The sequence below is a fragment of the Mytilus trossulus genome, chromosome 7 (assembly GCF_036588685.1).
Source record: "Mytilus trossulus isolate FHL-02 chromosome 7, PNRI_Mtr1.1.1.hap1, whole genome shotgun sequence".
NCBI classification, from domain to species: Eukaryota; Metazoa; Mollusca; class Bivalvia; order Mytilida; family Mytilidae; genus Mytilus; species Mytilus trossulus.
In genome coordinates this window covers 49,373,902-49,398,628 of record NC_086379.1, presented here as the reverse complement: position 1 = coordinate 49,398,628, position 24,727 = coordinate 49,373,902, and the positions used below count along the sequence as shown (strand labels likewise).

General features: G+C 31.0%; 1 protein-coding gene across 1 annotated transcript; it reads right to left on the bottom strand.

Annotated features, from left to right (window-relative positions):
• Positions 1–227: 227 nt before the first annotated feature.
• LOC134726484 (uncharacterized) lies at positions 228–2,686 on the bottom strand. The gene is made up of 3 exons (XM_063590890.1): positions 2,413–2,686; positions 1,538–1,613; positions 228–1,185 (listed from the first exon to the last, which is right to left on the bottom strand). The coding sequence occupies exons 1-3, from the start codon at positions 2,684–2,686 to the stop codon at positions 594–596; spliced, it is 942 nt and encodes a 313-aa protein (XP_063446960.1). The 3' UTR covers positions 228–593.
• Positions 2,687–24,727: the final 22,041 nt, after the last annotated feature.

Genomic DNA, 24,727 nt, shown 5'->3' with positions numbered 1-24,727 from the left:
GTCGTTTGTTTATTTGTTACATATTTGTTTTCCGTTCAGTTTTTTACATAAATAAAGCCGTTAGTTTTCTTGTTTGAATTATTTTACATTGTCTTATCGGGGCCTTTAATAGCTGACTATGCGGTATGGGCATTGCTCATTGTTGAAGGTTTTTACAAAATTTATAGTTCTTCAATTGTACCAAGAACTTCTACGAAACACATAGCATTCAATTTGTAACTTTGAATGATAATTGTAATTGTCTTTAGCGCCAACGAAAATCTATTTTCATGGCATTTTCCTGTCTCTTGTAAAGCTATAAATGCATAAGACCTTAATTTACAAACATTTCACGATACATTGAAATGATGGCCAAAGAACACATTGATCGTACCTTACATATTGCAATGAAAACTGTGTTTGATGACACATCTGAAGACATTTAGCATGAACAAAATATTCTTTAACTAGTACGCAATATATATTTACAAAGTGTCACCTGTTTTGTAACTATATACATTTATACTTCTTTTGAAAATGAAAACAAAATTTTTACGATCAACATACGAAATATCTACATATAAATGTATGTAACATGTCTCTATTGCTTGGGTTCATGTCGTTGTTGATATATCATAATCATCTTCAGTTTTATGTCCAAAGAAATGATCATATGTATCTTCCCTTCCTTCTTCTTTTCTTTTGTGGCTTCCACAGTCGTAAATAGTATCAACAGCATGGTTATAAATGTTAACCTCTGATTCTTTGTGACGATTATTTCCGGAATGGTCGTAGACTCCTTCCTCAGATAAAGCGTATTGATCATCGTCGCCAATGTTGTTTTCTGCATCAATAACAGGCTTTGCAAACTCATAAGTGTTAGGCAATTTTGTTCTATTGAAACCTGTGGCAGACGGATCTAATATCATATAACTGTCTGTAGTTCCTTTTCCGTCTTTTGTCTCATTTAATGTTGTTTCAGGTGTCTGATCAACAATGGAATATCTATGATCACTAAGAGTTGAATTGTCTGATACAGTTGTGTTCCAACGCACTGTATATGCAGTATTGGTATTTTTGCCATCAGTTTGTATGCAACCTGATTCATTAGCGGTTAGTGGTAAAGCTATATCTTGAGTTCCAATATAGTCATTTTCTCTGAGATTGTTTCTTATTTTTTCTCTGGGTCTGCGCTTAAATATATGCCTTAAATATAAATTTTGTAAATAAGTGTTGTTTGTTTTATGATTCAAATTCAACTATGTAAAAATAAGTAATCTCTGTATAGTTTTTCACGCTAAAACATACATAGAGAGTGCATTGCTTTAGTTCTAATGACTTTGGTACGTTTTTTTTTGTAGTATAATGAAAATATGCTAACATGAATTTAGTTCTACGAGAAAACTTCAATCATATACATTGAAAAGATATTTTCTCACTAAGAATCAAATACTAATTTCAAAGTATTTAGGAAATATCAAAAATATTACATCAATCATTTCAAGATGTTAAATAAAGACTACTTAAAATCTAGAAAGTAAAATTTTATATTACATACCTTCTAATAAAAACAATAGTCACAATAACAACACAAGCCAGTAATAAACCACCAATAATTAAGCCTACAATCATACCTGCAAAATGTTATAATTGTTTATGTTCTTTTTTATACATATGATCTAATTTAGCTCTTTTGTTTAATTAGTTGTGTGGCGAATGCATACAAACTTAGGCTATGGGGCATAGAGTTGGTAATATCTATCAATGTTTAGTTTCTGATTATCAGGTTTGTTTCATTTTTTTTCAAATTTGATAAAGAGAGACAACTCATGAGTATGATGACATGCGATTGTTGTGATTTCAAATCATGCCAAAGAACAAGTCGTTCCTGTACGCATTACTTAGCTATTTAGAATTTTCATTTGGCAACCGATAATTCGTAAATTCCTGTTTTAAAGAAAACATGATACAATTCGGCATTAAAGAGTCATGAATCAGTTGTTTAAAATAATGTTTTTTTTTGTTATGTATATTACCTAACAAAGCTTTGTTTCTTAAGACATGAATGTAATATTCTTTCTGTCTATGAAGAAATAACATAACACATGTGGTGCACTCTGAATAATGCGCGTAGCGGGTTGTTTTAAAGTGTGCCTCACATTTTTTTTTATGTTAATTCGAACAGACAGATAAAATATTAGAATTAAACTAAACTAAACAACGTCAGCCAATCAGAAGATGCGTGACATCCAAAATTAAATTATCTAGGTATGCTGTGAATGCATGCCAACTAAAACTATGCATAAATAATAAGCTCTTTTTGTCGTTGTTTCTGACTTCCTCGGTTTTGTCAGTTTTCCCCTGACCTACTAGTTTAAGTTTCCAATTTTGCCTATTCAAGCTCGATTCTTTAAATTTGATGTCCAAAATCACCTGCATCACTGGTATCATTGGCATCACTGGTATCACCTGTATTAATGACATTACTGATATCAACTGTAGTGGTATCACTGCTATCAACTGTACCACTTGTATCACTTGTATCACTTATCAAAGTTGTGTCAATTTCTTTACTTCCATCTCTTGTGTACCTGGTAGCGATTGTAACACTGGCATCGCTTGTTTTACTAGTATTATCTACTGTAAGGAAATTATTGTGCGTATTAACACATCGGCTATTAAATATTGCAATTAGTAACCAAGGCATCAGATTTGATTGTTAAAAAATCCCAAATAACTGAGAAATGACGTAGAAATTAACATTGCTAAGAAAATGTACGGCCTTCATCAATAAACAAAACTCATATCGCATAGTAAACTTTTTTTTATCTATTTTGATTTAGTAAGGAGTTTATAACTAGGAAAAGATTACCATAGATATATTTGCAAATGCTAGTTTAGACACTCAAAGCTTTTCACTTTCGTACTTGAACCTTTTTGTCTGGATCATTGTATCGAGATTACTGAACTCTTCGAATTTGAGAAGCGGAATCGATTACAAAAGCATCTAGTTGAAATAAACAAAAAATGAAAATGAAAACAATGTTATACATGTAAGAACCCTTTCATATAGCCTCCGAGTGTCGGTTGTTCTCGCTGTATAAAGGGCACGTTGGTGGTTTTTAACTCCTTGGTCGAAATTTTGTCTCGTTGACACTTTCCCCTTTTCCAATCTAAATTATATGTGTTAACTGATTAATCGTAGGTTAAAGGACAACTATTTCATGCCTTTTTAGGATCAGAAAATATGTAATAACTATAAAGATATGGGTGTTTAGGTTGTACATGTATGTTGCAATGAAAAATGCCTTTCCCCTTTATATTTCCTACTAATGTATAATGTCAGTAAAACATATCAACCGCCATCCAGATCTACCACCTTTGCAGAGCTTTCATGTTTATTGAGAGTAAATTTTTTTCCATCTCGAAAATGAATAAACTGCTTTCACATGCACTGGACGTTAAAAGCAATAAACTAAATCTGGAGGTTTAAAAAGTCTATAAAACCAGATTTGGCCTGAACATCATTATACTTTTAATCTTGCACAGCCAAATTACACGGGTATAACTTTTTCTATTCAGTCTATTTTAGTGGTAGCCATTTAATGTGGGTTTGTACTTATACATCCCGTCATTAAGTTGATTTTTATGATAGTGTTTGTATTGTAATCTTTCATTTTTGATAATATGCCTGTTTCTTTAATACAGTGACGAGGCTCTGTACTTTAACATCTTGTCATTGTACTATCAGATATTTGTATTCTTATCTTGCATTTTTTCTAATATGCTTAGTCTATATGCCTTACTGTAATTCTTTGCTACATATGGTTTCAAATTGGCTCTGTTCATATACACCCCGTATTGTGTTATTGTGTCACGGTAAATGGTAAATATTTTTTTGTTTTATAGTGATTAGGATAATAACACTGCTGTTCCATTATTTTTGACATTTATACCTATGATAAAATTGAGAATGGAAATGGGGAATGTTTCAAAGCGACAACAACCCGACCAAAGAAAAAAACAACAGCAGAAGGTCAACAGGCCTTCAATGTAGCGAGAAATTCCCGCACCCGGAGGCGTCCTTCAGCTGGCCCCTAAACAAATATATACTAGTTCAGTGATAATGAACGCCATACTAATTTCCAAAATTGGCGGGGTTAAACATGAATGAGAGATCTCAACCCTTGTAGAAAAGGTAATCGCATAACAATACGCACATTAAAATTCAGTTCAAGAGAATTCCGAGTCTGATGTCAGAAGATGATCCCTGTACCAGGTAAGGATAATGGCAGATGTTATCCATTCGTGTATTGTGTTTGAGCGTTGTTGTTTAATGCCTCTTAAACTGACAATCCTAGTTGATATCTTGAATAGTTTACAATTTCATTGTTAAAATTGTTCCTTATTTCTCTTTCCATGTATTTTTTTTCTTTTAAACACTCATTACAGACACATTTAAAAATAAACTGTTATCACAGAGATATGTCTCGCCTTTTTGTAATTTTAATCACAAACTAATACATGAAATGTAAGCAAACCAATCAAAGTCAATAGACCATGACTGAGGGGGCGGAGCCAAATAATCTCCATGGCAATGAGATGTGACAACGCTAATACATCTGCATACCAATTATCATTGATGTACCACAAGTGGATCTCCATAAACTGACCTAATCACAAAGTAATACAAGTAAAGTAAGCAAACCATTCAAAGTCAATAGACCATGACTGAGGGGGCGGAGCCAAAAAATCTCCATGACAATGAGATGTGGCAATGGTAATACATCTGCATACCAATTATCATTGAGGTACCACAAATGGATCTCCATAAACTGACCTAATCACAAACTAATACATGTAAAGTAAGAAAACCATTCAAAGTCAATAGACCATGACTGAGGGGGCGGAGCCAAATGATCTCCATGGCAATGAGATGTGGCAATGGTAATACATCTGCATACCAATTATCATTGACATACCACTAGTGGTTCCCCATAAAACTGAGCTAATCACAAACTAATACATTGTTGACGCCATCGCCGTCGCCGACGCCGGAAACAGTATACCTATGTCTCGCTTTTTGACTCCGTCAAGGCGAGACAAAAATGATTGCAAATCAAGCGACAAAGTTAAATAGTACGAGATATCAATTGATTTTTCAAAAGCTTTTGAAATTTAAAGACTAGACTTAATGATGAATATAATGTTTTTTTTTTATTTCAACAGGAGGCTGTTTGTTAATTGTTTTGTGCGGGTCTGTTGTTGTAGGTTTCATCTCAACAAACTTAAATGCAAATGTATTTCTACATTACAGTGGCTGTCCTTAATTTGCTTTTATCAGAATACACTGAATCTGATCAAGAATTGTTATTGTTTCATCTTTTGTTCATTTAACACTTTGTCGATCCCAGTCTGATGAAATTTATTGGTTTTTTTTGTTGTTTTTTTATACTGAGGCACAGATATTGAATGTATACGTACTTCAAAATCTGACAAATGTCAAAAACATTTAGAAAACATGTACGTTATAATTGTAAGAACTTTCATCTTTACAGCATGTACTATGAAACAGATGTTTAAAGTGGACAACTCACATTGCATATCTCAAATGTTTGCTTAAGATTTTTTTTGAATTTGTATCTGTAAAACATATACGCTACAGTTTGATATTTTGTTGATTGAAATTATATCTCTGAAGACATTTATTGTATGATTTGATTGCTGTTTACTTGAAGTAACACAACAAAGCGTTCAATGCATTGTATATATGATCTATTAAGGGTATGATAAAGAATTATCTTCCGAATCATGACATTAATGTAGTATGCAATATCATAAATACTGAAATTAAGAAAAAAATATCATCCACATTACTGTTTGCAACAACCAGAAACCCGACCACTCTAATTGTATACTATGGCACTAAAAAAAAGAAATAAGTATATAAAGCGAATGTATAGTTTCCGATTGTTATTTCTAGTTGTGATTAAAGAGAAGATTGTCTCATACCTTTCTTGCACTCCGAGTTGTATATAGAAATATCGTCAACAGCAATTTCACTTGTGAATCCTTCACCACGAGTTGCTCTAAACATAATATGATACTGCCCAGTATAATTTAATGACAAAAACTTGAAATGCCATTTGTTCCCTTGGTTACCTGACTCGCTCCATAGTGAAATATTTTGTTGAAATACTTTTAAAGTGTTGATATGTTTCCCATACATATGATACCAAAATGTCAAACACTGCTTTGGACTCGAATTTATCAAAACAGACTGTAGATCAGTTACATCGTTGTTGTTTGACCCACTTCTAGATATCGTGTAAAAGTAGCTACCGTTTTCTGAAATATATTGCTTTGCGTATATATAAATGCGGGAACAATGCCGAGGCGGCATGAATAATTGTAAAATGGTAAAGTTAAAGTTATTAACAATGTGCTCACGATATAACTGTTCCATATGACATTTTATTGGTGTCGACGTCGGGCATTTTTTGTTTGTTTTGAATACTCAATCTATATCATAATCTCTAAAGGTCATGAAGTTTTATTTAACCTTATATAATCGCAATGTTTTTGTAGTACATTGTACATAATTAAATCAGTTTATAATTGTTGTATATGATATCACTCAATCCAGAAATTATATCGTAATACTAGTTAGTTGAAATATCATTTTTTTATGACGATCCTAAGGAACAATTGGTCCTTAAGATAAACAATTGAAATGAATACCGAGATGGGAATACCCTCACGATCAGAATCCGGATTGAATATTAATATCATATTTGGTATTGGAGACTTGATCAATGAATTTTGTTGTTATAAATATTTTGTTAGTTTGATTCTTTTTTCATCGGTATTTCATTACTTAATGTTTCCCGTCGCAGATAAGCTAATTAGACATGTTAGAACGGATGGCGTCAGAGGCACTTCTTTCTGTTAATATGTGTTTTTCTATCCATACCCGTACGAAAAATCACAAGGTAGCTAACCGACATTTTCAATGTGTTCGCTTCAACCAATATTTTTTTTAATTTCTGTGGACTTTTTCACTAGAAAAAGTACACCAGTCTTTCGATAATTGATTTATCTTTACAATGAAACAACTTTCACGAACCTTAAGAACACCCCTCAAACAGTATAACACACTTGAGATGAGCATTATTGACCTTTTTCCAGATCATTGAATTTGTAAGTACTTAATTTCCGGTTAACCTAGGAAGTAAATATAACTGTGTAATCTCATTGATCACATTTTTCTAGTTTCGGGTAACTAGTAAAAAAAACAGGTAAACAGATTATTTTTTTAAATCATTTGCCGACAGACTGGCGTACTTATATTTACTTTATTGTGAAAAAAAGCAAGTGAAATTAAATTAAAAAAATATTGGTTGAAGCGAACACATTAAAAATTTCCGTTAGTTATCTTGTGATTGTTCGTACGGGTATGGATAGAAAACCCCATATTGACAGAAACAAGTGCCTGTGGATGGCGCTTATTTTCTTGTTTTGTTATTGACATAAAAGTAATATAAATTAAACTCCAAAAAGGATATCAGAACATGGGAAAATCAAAATAAGGAATACTTATGAAATAAAACAAAAATATTTTCCACCTTAAAAATCAACCAAACATTATTAAAGCTGACGTGCGTCGTGATGATGCAAAGCTCTCCTTGCTGATAAATAGCGTAAACAGTGATTTATAGGTTCAGGGTCTTCAAGACAAATGTATAAACCAGAAGTACCCAACGATTTAGATTTTTTTATTTCATGTTTGAGCAAACCGTGATGGCCTTACCAGTTGGGGTTGTATGTGGGTATTGGTGTGTGTGTGTGAGGGTATCAAATTTAAAGGTTGCCAAACCACAATGTAGTAATTTCTTCGTGAGTCGTTTTTCTGGTTTTTTTATTTTTTTTATTTTTTATCTATGATCGTACTACAAATTTACTTGACGCAGTTGTGTGATCTCCGTCTGGTCCTGTCTTTGTACGAGTAGTATGGCCACGATGAAGCTTCCACGTGTATTTAACACTTTTAACACCACTATTGACTTGCCAACCACACGTTCCAAGATCGAAATTACAACTACCATTTACAATTTCTGTTAAAGATACATAATACAGTTACAAAATAAGTTAGCTACATATATTCTTTGAATTAAAAAAATAAGTAAGCTTCATATTTATATGAAGTATAATATACTTCTTTGTTATACAAGTAAATTACATAATACATAATACAATCAATGACAATCGTACAATAGTAGTCATCCGTAATTATATTGATATAAGATACTATTAAAAAAAGTTAACAAACTCTAAATATGTACATGCATGAAGTCATGTCATCTATATTAGTCAGGGGCTCAACAGTTTGATAAAATTAATGATATATGACGTCATGCCATTTATAAAAGTCATGGTTGCAAAATCTTGTAGCAAACCCATACATAGTCTGTATGTCGTCATATCATATGTTAAACATTGTTTTCATTACAACAACTGTTGATGTTACAGTATAATAAACTTGTATAATCCTTAAAAGTTTTGTAAAATCAAAGAACTGACTAGTAATTTTATAAAATTTCTGTTTTTTTTTTACAGATTCACAAACTTACTATTAATACAAAGAATTTTTAAGGTAATTGATTTTTGTTTGTTGAAATAATTCATTGAAAAAAAAAGGAACAAGCTTACAGCAGTAAAAAAAAACAGCAGTAGTATGCTGATGTTCAAAAGTCATTGATCGATAGTGGGAAAACAAATCTGGGTTACAAACTAAAACAGAGGGAAACACATCAACTATAAGATAATAACAACGGAACTACAGAAAAACTTAAATTCAATAAAACTACAAAAACACTAAAGAGCAACAAAACAAACACAAACAAACATAGAAACTAACTATTTGATAACAAGTGTCGTATTCCTGACTGTGTACATGTACAAAACATTTAAAGGACAAATGCTGAGAAGAACTTATTGTTTAGGACTAGCCTACTTATATGGCAATGTTAAGGAATATCGCTAAAATTTCAACACTATGTGACAGTCGTTACAACATGTAAACTGCAGAATTACAACGACTATGTTCCATTAACAACAGCACAGGACTAAACAAACAGTGACTCTTTTTATAAGACGAATATATCATCTTGAAATTCATACAAATATTTTCACAATACTTAAATAATAAAATTATCATGAGGATGAAAGTACTGAAAGGTTATTTTTAAGATATGCTGTGACGACTCCACAATCCGTTGGACTAAACAATTCCTTAACCATTGGAAATAGAAATTAACTTATACAAACAAATATAACATATGTAAAATGTACTGAAAAAACATAATTTGAACATCAAACGATAAGACAACACAATACTCCACCAACCATACATCAGAAGAGGGACGAAAGAAACCAAAGGGACGGTCAAACTCATAAATCTAGAACAAACTGACAACGCCATGACTAAAAATGAAAAAGACAAACAGACAAACAATAGTACACATGACACAACATAGAAAAACTAAAGAATAACGAACTCCACCAAACACTAGGGGTGATCTCAGATGCTCCGGAGAGGGTAAGCAGACCCTCCTACCCATGAAACCTCATAACTAACTGCAAATCAGGAACACGGTTTTTAAACACGTTAAACGTTTAAAACATTTCGCGATAAGCTGCCACTTTGGTTAAATGAAACAAAATACAATGAAAAGGAATTGCGATATTCACAGTAACAAATAGTTTAAAAGTCCAATGTTAGAATATGGAACAGAAGTACATATTAAGTAAAATGACAACAACGAAATAAATTAATAAAAATCTATTAGCAGTTCCTAGAATGCCAGTTCCAAATTACTATTGAACTGATCGAAAGAGTATGTATTTATGCTACATGTACATTGTATGAAAATCAAACATATTTTTTCCGTGAGGTGTTTGTTATCACACATGCCCTCATGAATTATTGGAGAAGGTCATAGCTCGTATCAAGACAATAACTTTATTAAGATTAAATGTGTTTATTATCAGCCCAGTGGTCAACACTTCTGTGTTCAGTGTTGACATGATTTCCAATTATGAGGTCATTTTTACAAATTTCCTGTTTACAAAACTTTGAATTTTTCCAAAAAAAACTAAGGACTTTCGTATCCAAGGCATAGATTACCATAGCGGTATTTTGCACACCTTTTTGGAATTTTGGATCCTCAATGCTCTTCAACACTGTACTTGTTTGGTTAAATACATATTTTGATATGAGTGTCACTGATGAGTGTTATGAAGACGAAACGTCCCTCTGGCGTACTAAATTATAATACTGGTACCTTTTATAACTATTTCCCCAATGCAACCACATCCAGTGATTGAATCAAAATAATTTGGTTTTATTTAGATACCATCGTTAATGAATCTATTCCATGTGATTACGTTTGTTTAAAGGTTTGGTTGACTTTTCAGGTGATTAACGTTATGTTGGTGCTTCGTATAACACATTGCCTTGATTACCATGAAAATTGAATTGCCTGATTGATTTTGATACTGAACATATCAAACAAGCACTTACCCGAAATTGCATTTGCATCAATCACTAAAAGTATAAGTAGCTCCAATGTTAACAACAACATAACGAATCGTGACCGTTTTATTACTTCTTAATATAATTAAGGAAGTTAATAATAATTTAGGTCAGTGTAAGTATACTTTCATTTAGGTTTATCATATATGTATTCAAATGTATACCATAGTTCTAAATCATGTTAATATTTGCATTAATAAATTTGTAAATGCATCATTTTTGTATATACATTTTATATAACATTATTTGTAACAGATTAATTATTTTGTAAATACAATCATAACTATTGAATTCATATCAAATTTGATAAGTCATTCATACAAATCAAAAATAGCATAGGACTTTCACATGCAAATATTAAAAGTCGCTGATATATTGTAAAAATAAATATCACAAAGATTTACTAAATAAAATTATTTACTATTTTTGAAACAAAAAAAAAAGCTCAATGTCTAAAATTACCCCAATATGAATTTGTATGCAAAGACAGAGGTTAACTTGGACAATATTGTTACAAAACAATATTGGATAACATTGTAAATAACGGTGACAAATCGAATTGCTCGATATATTGGTACGAAACACAAAACACACTTGACATAAAAACAATACACACAAAACACTGATGTAAGAGTGATCTCAATTACTGAAACCAAGTCGTTCAAAGCCAATTTTAGCTCCTCAATGAATCATGTTCTCCAAAACTTAAGTAGCAGATAGTTCTCAACAAACTAATGTAGTGACGACATTGAAACGCATGGCATTATCTAGTGGTAAATTAAAACAGTGTAGACAGTTTTTAGATTGTGAGTTCTCATAGCTGTACTTATATAATTAGTTATGGTTTCATTTTCAGAAACAAAAACAATGTTTGAACTGATAAAACTATACAGGGGCATTGAAATCAGTCCTTTTCGTCGAAGGTTGTTAGTCATACGTGTTTTATTGTAATTATTTGTAATAAATCAAGCTGTTGCATTTAACTTTTGAATTGATTGCCTTTAATCAAGTCGACGATTTATAATGCTGACTTTGCTATGTATATTACTGATTGTTGTAGGGCCTCGTAAGGTGGTAGTCATACCAAGTCTACTTATTTCAATGTATATATATATATATATATATATATATATACACATTCATAATCAGAAAGTGGTCGTATTTTCAATCAGATTAGATATCATCCGTTTTATATGTAGTAAAATAAATACAGATACAGTAACTCAATGCAATCTGCATCAGCAATATTTTCTTTTAGTTTCTTCTCAAACTCCAGATCTTGATCAAATTATACATAACTAAACGAAATGATGAGGTTTTTCAATTAACATTTTTGTAGTTGATTTTTCAAATATATCCTAATATACATTTTATTTACTTTTCAAATTTTTTATGACATTTTTCATCTGATAATAAGTCATACATCATAAATAGTGTTCGTCATGAATATTCAAATATTTTCATTTTTCCAGTTTCCAGTTTTCTGAGATTTCGTTATACGATCTTACTATACAATTTGCTTTAATATCAATAATGTTTGGCCATGACATATTTTCTGTTTCCTTATACAATGAAATTTGTTAAGTCTAAAATAGAGTTATATTAGAAAATTTTCCTGCTTCCTGTTTTCGGAGATTTATGATAAAATCTTAGTTTCTGCCACAATTTACTACTTTCTAGTACTAGAAACTCTAGTAAATATTGTCAATTTCCTGGAACAATAACATTTCTGGTGTTTTTATAACAGTTGTTAAAGTAGTGAGTTTACAAAAAACATAATAATTTAAATCCCGTTAGTTTTAATAATTTTTTTAAATAAAAAAAACATTCAAAATTTAGAATATGTTATAACATCATGGACACAAAAAGTCTGAAATACAAAGTAGTTTCTGTTGTATCTATATGCTGTGTAAAACTTTTTACTTTGTACTGTCGTATATATATGCTGGATCTCCTTGATGTATTCGAATACAATGCTTAGATATAGATATAAAAAGATATGCTATGAATGCAAATGAGACAACTATCCAATTTGTAATGGTCAAAGTACGTCTCTCAACTCAAAAATTGGCTCACATCGAAGAGCAAGCTATAAAAAGCCTCCAAAACAATGTGAAACCATTTAAGCAGTACATCCAACGATCTTATGAACCACATCAGCACACGACACCCACTACCCAACAGGTTCCCGACTTATATTAGGAGAGATGCAAAAAAAAAATAAGCCTTATCTAAACATTTAAACAGGCACCAACCTTCCCTCTAATCTGAAACAGTATTATAACATTACAACACAGAAAGACAAACTACATATTATATAATAAGTTATCAAAGATACCAGGATTATAATTAAGTACGCCAGACGCGCGTTTCGTCTTCATAAGACTCGTCAGTAACGTTCATATTACAATATTTAAAAAGCCAAACAAGTCCAACGTTGAAGAGCATTGATAACTACTGAAATGGCGTTACTCTATCATTTAGAAATATTCACAAAACAAGTGATCAATATAATACATTCGATCTATGACACAATATAAACGAAATATGTAAAACGTTGTAAAAAAACAACTATAACCAGGAACAAAATGGCATTAAATAACGTACAAATGATAGCTTTAAATGAGATAATTCACGGGAATATTTTCAACAAAATAGTTTTGTAGTTCATAGTACGAGATCAAAAATGAAAATTTATCGTTAGCAGCCTTAATGTAAATGACAAAGTTTGATTTACAATGTGATAACTAACTTATTTAATCAATACCAACATATAGATACATGCATAGCCTGTTGGATTATTTGGGATATATAATAACTTGAAAAAAAGAAGCTACTCTAAAATATTGATGATTAAATGCTTAAACTAAAAGAGAAGTCACACATTCCTTAGAAAAAAATAACAAGAACAGATGGTTGAAGGAGACCATTTAGTTGTGTTTTACTCTAATTTGAATTATCATATTTTAAGTTTGGAAATATTACTAAATAAGTGTATGATGATAAAACCAGTGGTGCACAAATCAGAGTAGGCGAAAAATAGGTTGAATTTGAAAATAGTGCGTATTTTTGGGGACTTGAAAAGCAAAGGCAAATTAAGAAATCGATAAGTAAGTTATTAGATGTTTTAAAAGATCAAAGTAAGATTTAACTTGAAATAAAAGACACAAATTGTGAATAGTTATGTTCATAAAAAACTTCTCGTAATGCAAATTGGAACCACAATTTTTTTTTTAAGGTAGAATTATCAAACTTGGCAATAATATACCTATACCCATAGGTAAAGCAATTTAAAAAAAAATATTAATACGTCTCGCCCAGTTCGGCAGTACGAGTGAAATTAGTGTTAATATCCCATAGGATTTTTCTTTTCCTTAGGATTTTAAAAAATCCTACAAGATATTGAAAAATCCTATGGCAATGTATAAGATAAAATCATAATCCCGTAGAATATCTAACATATTTATAAAATTATAGGATATTTTGACTAAAGACAAATCCTGTAGGATAAAAAAAATCTTACAGGATTAATAAAAATCCTAAGGGATTTCAGAAAAGAAGATAAAACTTTAAGGGAAAAAAGTCCTAATGGAGAAAAAAAAATCCTATGGGAGAAAAAAATATAAAGGAGAATAAAAATCCTAAGGGAAAATAAAAAATCCTAAGGGAGAAAGAAAAAACCTAAGGGAAAAAGACCACAATCCTAAGGGAGAGAACACAATAATACCGGAGAAAAAATTCCTATGGGAGATTAGAAAAAAATGTGATGGGGAAGAAGATCCTAAGGGAGAAAAAAGACAAGCTAGTTATGTTCTATTACCTACGAAAAGTATTGAATATTTTACCAAAGAGGGGCGAAAGATACCAGAGGGACAAAAAATCAAAGATCGAAAACAAACTGACAACACCATGGCTAAAATAAAAAGACAAACAAACAAATAAAAATACACAAGTCACAACATAGAAAACTAAAGATTAAGCAACACAATCCCCACCAAAATCTGGGGTGATCTCGGTGGCATATAAAGTTATATAATAATGAAAAACAATGCATATTAATTTAGAATGTCATCAAAAAGCAGTATTCCTTTACAAAATTTCACCAAATACAATATTCAACATGTTTAGCCAACTATTAAAAATGAGTATGCACATGTTGTTGAGGCTAAGCATTACAAATCAAATGGGCAAATTGACACAATGTGTTGTACAGATCTTAAATGTACATGTTAGGTTAACTCATCCCTATGAGACAGTCAACCAAATATTATGTCATTTTGTTAATCATATTCTGGGAAATATCTGTTGGACTAATTTGACAGGCGGACACACAAATTAAACACAAAGATTGCATAGTTCTCACTCCTAGAGTGCAGATTTAATAACTTTAACAAACAACGTAGCTGTTTGGTGACATACAAAAACACATAAAAACAGAAGGTGATGATCAATTTAGGTTTGTTAGCTTTATTTAATTGAAAAAAAAGTTATAAAATATAACAAAAATGTATATGACCAATAAATTTGTCAAATTTGATACTACTTGTGAAATCTAATTTAAGGCATGCATATAATCAGTATAGGCCCAAAATAATCAAATCAAAATTAAGATTGAATATTTTTATAATAAAATTGTGTGTGTGTTAATGACAGTGCTAGTGGGATGAGTAGCACAAGCACAATAGTCATAACTTCTGTGTTTGTACCATAGTAAAGAGGCATCCGAGTTACTCTAATCCGTTCGCCCTTAACGTTCCCAAAAAAAGGGTTCCCTTCTCTCAACTTTAGTTTTCCTCAACACAATACTACAAACTTATACACAAAAAAAAGAAAATGTGGCAACAGTGCCAATAAGAACTCTCCACAAAAGATTAGATGACACAGGAATTAACAGCTATAAGTCGCCCCATCTTAAATCACATTGTTCTCATACATTGTCATAATAAAGTATATTGAAAATCAGAATTACCGTTCTTTTACATAGTGTTTTTTTTTTTACTGTGTTCCCCATGTTAAGATGCAGATCAAGATGCAAATAAACACCTTTCAATTTTTTTAATACTCGAATTATCTGACTGTGTGAAGATATTCATTTATTTTACATAATTCATTGCGTTTTTTTTCGTTTAGCAGGACAGCTGTGCACCTGTACTATAAAACAATGTTTTTTTTTAGCCAAAGATAGTGTTGGAGAAGTGAAAACACTATAGATCACTGGTATTAAAGAGATAATAGTAACTGCAATTACGATTATCCCAATATGGCGACGGCAAATATAGGTAAAATCTTTACAGTCAATTTACTTAAATGTAGCATGTTTTTGTCAATAGTTACTCAGCTGCAAGGTTTTTCTATACCATTGCATCATATTTGAATCATAACGGTGCACTGGAATTGTCTAAGCGCTTTGAAAATGGCCGTTGAAAAATTCGGGATGATAATCGTAACTCTATGGAATTTTTCTTGTTTGATAATCGTTATTTCTTTATCGGATAATAGTAACTGAAAAATAAAATGTTTCTTTCAGATTTCAATGGTATTGTGTGTATTAAAATGAAATGTACAGTTAATTGATGACATTAACGGAAAATTAAAAAAAAATGAATAAACTAATAGGTTAATATTTAAGTCAAATTTACTTATTTATCTCTCGATTTTTTGGCGTTGTTTTTTTACAAAACCTTGATTTCTTGTCACAGCCTCTTTAAAAAAATAATTTTGTGCAGTCAGTACATGGAGTTAGATTTAACATTTTTTAAGCAAAAAAATATACTATTTTTAGAGGGACTAATAAGATACGGATTCCTGGCATTTCCCTAGACGCCCTATTTAACATTTATGCTCAATGTTTGCAAGAGATATAAACATAAGGGTCTTACAAAAGAAATAAAGTTTTAATAACGGCACTTAAATTGTTGACAAAAAAGAGCACATCAAATGGACCAGAGTGATACCGTATTTTTGTTAATGTCCCCTTCGAAACGGTTCAAATCTCCTTCAGTATCTGGTTTTAAAATTATGAAACAAAATCAGTGTACAGCTTGATACGTGTTTTGATAAATATAATCATTCTGGTTACTATTGCAATATGGAGATTGTAAACATGTAAATATGTCCACTACAAAACGGTCACCTACGGTACAAGTATTGATTTGTTTTTTTCAATTCTATTCGTGCAAAACAAATAGCAAGAGTTCTTTTCAAGTAACTTTCAGTATGTTATCAACATAGTATAGGGTTGATGTCAACTACGAAACTTGTTGTCCACTACGATCCAAGCGGTTTTGTCCACTCGACACTCATGAAAATGACCACTACGTAACATAAGTTGTACGTTCATATGTTAGGTACTGTCTAATATTTATCGATAAAAACTGGTTCTCACATTCAGAAAAAAAAAAATGAGATCTTTCTAGTTTATAAAGTAAAACAAATTAGAATGTCTATAGGAGACATTAAAATGCAATAAGATGTGCGTTTAAAAGCAGTTTCGTAGTGGACAAATGTCCCCTGCGAAACAGTACATACATTATGAAAATGATATCATTTTAAAGAGTATTTACGATTGCACTTTTTATTTACAAACAGGTCTACAATAGAGGAATTCAAAATAACTCTAGAAATAAAAATTTCGATAAGTTGATTTTTAATTTTTTTAGGTCTGAAATTCACACTTTTATTGAAAAATGCCCTTATAACACACAACAATATGCATTACCTTTTAATGTATACATGTTGAAGGCCGTACATTACATATTGTAACCTATAATGGTTTACTTTTTTAAAATCGTTATTTGGATGGAGAGTTGTCTCATTGGCACTCACATGCACCGCATCTTCCTATATCTATGTACCTGTTCAATATATTGACAATGAAGCAACTGTCGGGTCAGGTATTGTGGTAAGTAGATATTCTAATCATTTTCAAAGTTTCAATGTTATGTGCGCGTTTAAGGTGGTTTTTTGGGGGGAGAAAATAGAGGGGGATAAGCAATATCCCATATCCCAAAAGTGCAAAACTGTTGTTCTTAATTTCTCGTCAAACTGTCTCTGGCGAATACTAAACGTCTTTCCTACTTCATTATGGCATAACGGGTATGGACTAGAATTGAACCAGCAGTCGCTTCCCGGGGAAAGAAATAGCACACATAGCCACCTGCTTTAAATGATTTAAAACAATAATTACAATATTTACTATGTTTTTATTCAGGATAAATCAATGTTCTTTAACAGTCGTAGGGCCAGCTGAAGGACGCCTCCGGGTGCTAGAATTTCTCGCGACATTGAAGACCTATTGGTGACCTTCTGTTGTTGTTTTTTCGATAGTCGGGTTGTTGTCTCTGTGATACATTCCCCATTTCCATTCTCAATTTTATTAATCACAAATCGGATGTAGGGTGACACATGCGTTTCCCCTGACAAGTATTTCCATATATCCGATAACTTCCTATGCAATTGCCTCATCGCTCATTCCCATATTTTGTGACATTCCTAGTTCTTTGGAGTTTTCTGTATTTTAACATAGTTCGTGTTTTTCCCATATCTAAATTTCTTCAAGCTTGTTCACCCTTCCAATTTTATGATAGTATGTAGCTGTTTTCATTAGAACCATTAATAATATATGCACAAAAAGATATGTCATGAGATGTTGAAACGTGATTAATTCATCACCATAATTTCATCATGAGCTATCAGATATACGTTTTTAGTGTCAATATCAATAAAACACTATCCAGCTACGATTATTTTCGCATTTTTTAATACCATAATTACGATTATCTTTTTTTCCGAGTTACGATTATCATTCCGAATTTTTCAACGGCAATTTTCAAAGCGCTTAGACAATTCCAGTGCACCGTTATGATTCAAATATGATGTAATGGTATAGAAAAACCTTGCAGCTGAGTAACTAGTGACAAAAACATGCTACATTTGAGTAAAATGACTGTAAATATTTTACCTATATCTGCCGTCGCCATATTGGGATAATCGTAATTGCAGTTACTATTATCTCTTTAATACCAGTGATAGATATTATATTCTAAATTGTTACTCTAATCTTCCAAATGTAATATTGGTCATACCCAGTCTAATTTTTTTATATTCCCACTTTTTTTCTACTTCAGTTTTGCCTGTCTTGTTTTCGCAAAGAAACTATCCTGATTTTGGGTTAACAGGAAAGTTTACAGAGTGATTTTCCCTGACATTTTGTGAACTTCACTAATAACTAAAACACAGATTTAGTAAAAATGAATCAAAGTTTTTTTTTTTTATATATATGAATTCGAAACTGCTTAAAAAGCTTTTGAAAAGTCTTTTCGTGTTGTTTTTTCTTGGTGCAACTATATATACTTAATATACAATGATTGCAGTATGGGCTGTAGCTTATGTTTTCCTCTATCTTTGCAAATTTTGCATTGATGAATTTTGTATTGAAACTACATATAGCTAGAACTATTAAATTATAAAAATTACCAAATTAATACAAAAAAAGTAGAAAAGAAGTTAAAAAGTCTCTTATAGGGGTAAATTTAGTAAATAAATATACGCCGTTATGGCACGCATATTTTAAAGAGAGCTTTCTATATAAAAATGTAGTCCTGTGCTCTTCTGATTGGTAGATAATGTTAATAATGAACAAATTTGATATTACTTTTAGATATTTGGATGATATTTTGGCTCTCAATAATGACGACTTCAGTATGTTTACTAAAGAAATTTTTCCTGTTGAACTTATATTAAATAAATCTACTTTTAACAATGACCACTGCCCTTTCCTCGATCTTGATATCTATATAACTAACGGACAGCCTAATACTAAAATTTATGATAAAAGAGATGATTTTTCAATTCCCATCGTTAATTATCCATTTTTAGATGGTGACGTTCCCTTGTCACCATATTACGGTGTTTATATATCTCAACTTGTACGATTCGCTCGTGTATGTAACAATGTTTTAAATTTTAACGAGAGAAATATATGTATTACTGAAAAATTATTACACCCAGGGTTTTCGATATCACAAACTAGTCAAAACATTTACTAAATTTTATCATCGGTATAAGCACATCATTCGTAAATGTAGCTCAAGACTTCTTATACGTTCAGGAATTCACATCCAATTTTTCATGAAAATATTCTTTATAAAGCACAAAAATGTCAGTATTCACCTCAGAAACTAACAAAACCTTTAAATAGACTTATTAAGAAGGGATATAGTTACGATACTGTTGTCAGGTCATTAAAGATTGCATATGTTGGCGTTAATATTGATTCACTTATAGGGTCTTTGCATCGGAACTAAACATATTTATTCAAAAACCAGTTGTTGGCATGACACGGGTTATGTTCGTATTAGATATTTTATGATGGTATGATACTAAACCCCTAACGGGAAGGATTGTGTCTGATATTCAAATGATGAAATCATAATCTTTCAATCAGTTTTATTGAAGTCTGAAGCTGGCATGTCAGTTAACTGCTTGTAGTCTGCTGTTATTTATGTATTATTGTCATTTTGTTCATTATCTTTGGTTACATCTTCTGACATCAGATTCGTCCTTCTCTTGAACTGAATTTTAATGTGCGTATTGTTATGAGTTTACTTTTCTACATTGGCTAGAGGTATAGGGGGAGGATTGAGATCTCATAAACATGTTTAACCCCGCCGCATTTTTTGCGCCCGTCCCAAGTCCGGAGCCTCTGTCCTTTATTAGTCTTGTGTTATTTTAATTCTAGTTTCTTGTGTACAATTTTGAAATTAATATGGCGTTCATTATCACTCAACTAGTATATATTTGTTTAGGGGCCAGCTGAAGGACGCCTCCGGGTGCGGGAATTTCTCGCTACATTGAAAATCTATTGGTGACTTCTGCTGTTGTTTTTTCTATGGTCGGGTTGTTGTCTCTTTGACACATTCCCCATTTCCATTCTCAATTTGATTATTTAGTGCAATTCTACAGTGTTTGTAATCAAGGCTATCTGAATGCAAAAAATGCTGCATGACCCTAGAAAGTGTTAACTGTTGCAAAAGATAGGACTGCATTTGTAATTTTATGAATAATATATAATCTAATTTTTAAAGGTAAATCAGGTATAAATTTCTATTATTACATAGATTATAAAAGTCAATAGCAGATTTTTGTTTGAATTGTACTACTTCAAATTGTAACCCATTGTTATCCGAGAGGTTTCGTCGATATTTTAATGCATTCTACGAAGAGGTATGATCATGATGATTACAAGTGAAGGCTTTTTATAGGTAAGACAATACTTGGTCATGTTTTATGAAGATTTAAGCCCAAGGCGAAGCCGAGGGCTAAAATCTTCATAAAATATGACCAAGTATTGTCTGACCAATTTAGAACATATTCACACTTTCGAGTGACCTTACATAATTATCCTTTCCCATTGTAATATTCAAACCTAAGTAAGAGTTCACTTTTTATAATGAAGTGAATGTAAAACATAGGTAGTCATAATTTCAATGGATGAAAAGAAATAGCACTGACATAGTTTGTGAGGACAAAATAAATTGTTTTCTTCTGCTTCAGGTAAAATTTAATTCGTTTATAACTTTTTTTTAATTTTTATTTTAAAAAGCACAAAAAATGTTAATATCAGGGATGGGGTAATTAAATATGTAATGGTAATTTAGTGTAATGCATTACAATTTTCCATGTAATTGAATGTAATGTGTAATTGAGCTTTTTTTTTAATTACATGTAATGGTAATTTAATTAATTACATTGAAAAAAGCATGTAATGCTCAACTATTTTTGAATTACATTTCAATTACATGTACTTTTAAAGATTATGATTTGTGATTAACAATATGAACTGTAAAATTATATGTATTTTTTCAAATATTGATATCACATGCTTTTTTAATATATGAAGTCTGCAATCTATTCTGAAGTTTTAATATCATTCATTTCACCTACAGATATTTTTTGATAGTCTTATAATTTGAAAAAATGTGACAATGTATAGGGGTTTTTCAGTTTTTAAAAAAGATCTTTTAACTATATAGATTGATAAGTAATTGATCACCTTGTTAAACAAAACAAAAATGTGTCACTGTGAAAAATCTTTCTTAGACAGTTCATTTAGATTTAAAATCACTGCATACAATCATTTTTATCAAATTAGTACATGTATACACAAAGTAATTATAGAAACAAAAATTAACAGTTGTAAAAACAATCAGCAATTAATCAGGTTAAAATGTCCAGGGGCAATGCCACTATTACATGTATAGTATCTAATTAACAAAATATTGCTAATATTTAGACATAATATACATTGTTTGTACTAAAAATTATTTTCAATATTGTGACAATCCACTTTTTAATATTTTTAAAGTAAAATAAAAAAATAAAAAAAATTCCTTTATATTTTGTTTATTCATATTATGTTTAATTCAAATGAGTTCCTTTCTGAGATGTCAAAATACCCCTTGACGTATTGGCAAGTTAATAGGAACACATATCCTCTCCTATCAACATGATGATCTTCTAATCATAAAACTTCCGTGTTTTGATCGAGCAATATCTAGCACATTAGCCCCTGTCGAAAGACTATTTATAAATGCTGTTTTCAGAACAGACAGATTCAGACTAAAGGACAAAACATTAAAAAAACTAAATTAAATGATTATCAAATGCAACGCTTAAACTATGCTTACATTAATATTTTACACATGCATTATATACATGTAAAATATTGTTAAAAAACATCATGATGAAATGTAATGTGTAATTTAATTAATTACATTAGTAAAGTAATTGTAATTTAATTAATTACATTTCAAAAACTATGTTATGTGTAATTGATGTAATTGATCATTTTTGCAATGTAATATGTAATTTAATTAATTACATTCCAATGTAATTGACCCCAAGTCTGAATGTTATATAATTCCGCTTTTTGAAATTTGATTTTTTTTTATAATTATAAAACTCACTGTATAAATATTTGAATTCAAACCATTCAATATTAGATGCTTTTATTCATAAATGTAAATGTATTGTCTTTTTCGAAAAAAAAAAAATCCTTTCCTTTTTTGTCTGGCATTGTTTTCTTGAGAAAAAAAATTATTAATTTTCTCAAATGTGAGGCATATACATTAATATATTATTTAACCTACATCTTTAACACCCCACCCCTCCCCCATTTCTTTTTTTGTTTATTCGATATATGTGTACCATTACGAAATGAATGAACTTTACGTTTTTTGCTTTTATTATTTTCTCTTTCATCTTTAATCAGTAGGCTATTTTTCTAAGGAAAATGCCTCAGGGGATTCTATACTTCGTTAGTGCAGTTATTAAGAGTTCACTTTCATAATTAATCTACAATGAAAAGTCATTCATGTATAGCATTTCATAGTGCATGGAAAACCATATACTATAAAAATTAGAGGGGAAAAAACTGACTTTTCATTGGACAAGAAAGGGTGAGTATGTTCTAATAACAATTAGCACATACTGACAACTTCTCGCCCAATCAAATTACTTGAATTTGCATTCCATTTTTCATAGTAAATACTTTTCTGTGTACTAAGTAACTACGCACGAATGACTACAATGATAAGATTTCATTTGAATCGCAATCAAGATATTATAATACAAATTGCCATTGGCCATTTTGAAATAAAATGCTGTCTTTCATATTAAATAATTTATAATTAGTTCTGACATCAATTTTAAATGTCCTACTATTTAAATAATGAGTTACAAATATGGTAGTTTATGCCTTGATTAGAATACAACACTATCTCAAATTGTAATCGTGTATCATCCATGCACATACACAAAAAAGTATATACTACTAAACCTTGTGAAGGAAAATTTTGTCAACTTGATATATTTCGACAATAATTGAATGATTATTGATTGATTAATGATCAATTGCAAACAATCCATGCATGGTTAGACCGATGTGAATATCAAAAAGCATGCTCTTAATGTCTGAAGATAATGTAAAATTGAGAATGGAAACGGGGAATGTGTCAAAGAGACAACAACCCGACCGTAGAAAAAAACAACAGCAGAAGGTCACCAACAGGTCTTAAATGTAGCGAAAAATTCCCGCACCCGGAGGCGTCCTTCGGCTAGCCCCTAAACAAATATATACTAGTTCAGTGATAATGAACGTCATACTAATTTCCAAATTGTACACAAGAAACTTAAATTAGAATGATACAAGACCAGAAAACAAAGGCCAGAGGCTCCTGACTTAGGACAGGCGCATAAATGCGGCGGGGTTAAACATGTTTGTGAGATCTCAACCCTCCACCTATACCTCTAGCCAATGTAGAAAAGTAAACGCATAACAATACGCACATTAAAATTCAATTCGAGAGAATTCCGAGTCTGATGTCAGAAGATGTAACCAAAGAAAATAAACAAAATGACAATAATACATAAATAACAATATATTACTAGCAGTTAACTGACATGCCAGCTTCAGACTTCAATTAAACTGACTGAAAGATTATGATTTCATCATATGAACATCAGACACAATCCTTCGCGTTAGGGGTTTAGTATCATACCATCATAACATATATGAGACGAACATGACCCGTGTCATGCTAACGACTGTTTTTTTTTAATAAATGTGTTTAGTTCCGACGCAAAGACCCTATAAGTGAATCAATATTAACGCCAAATTATGCAATCTTTAATGACCTGACAACAGTATCGTAACTATATCCCTTCTTAATAAGTATATTCAAATGATTTGTTAGTTTCTGAGGTGAATACTGACACACTTGTGCTTTATAAAGAATACATGAAATGAAAATACATTATACATTATCGTACATACATGATGTGAACATGCAATTTTGTTTCTATGTAGCATTTTTTTTCAAATAAGCTGTTTTGCATGTAAGCCTATGGAGCAGTCAATTACAAGACTGCAACCTTTATCGATATAAAGCGGTGTTTTTTTTATTATACATGTACTTCTTTACATGGCAAGATGACAAAATAAATTGACCAAAAGCAGTCAATAATTAAACTCCAGTGGAACTTTGCATTTTTGAAAACAGTTATCAATTTCATATAAAAACCAAAAATATAATAAATTTTCAAACATATATAGTTTGCAGGGGGATGGGGAATTTTGAGCGAGGGAAAACGCCT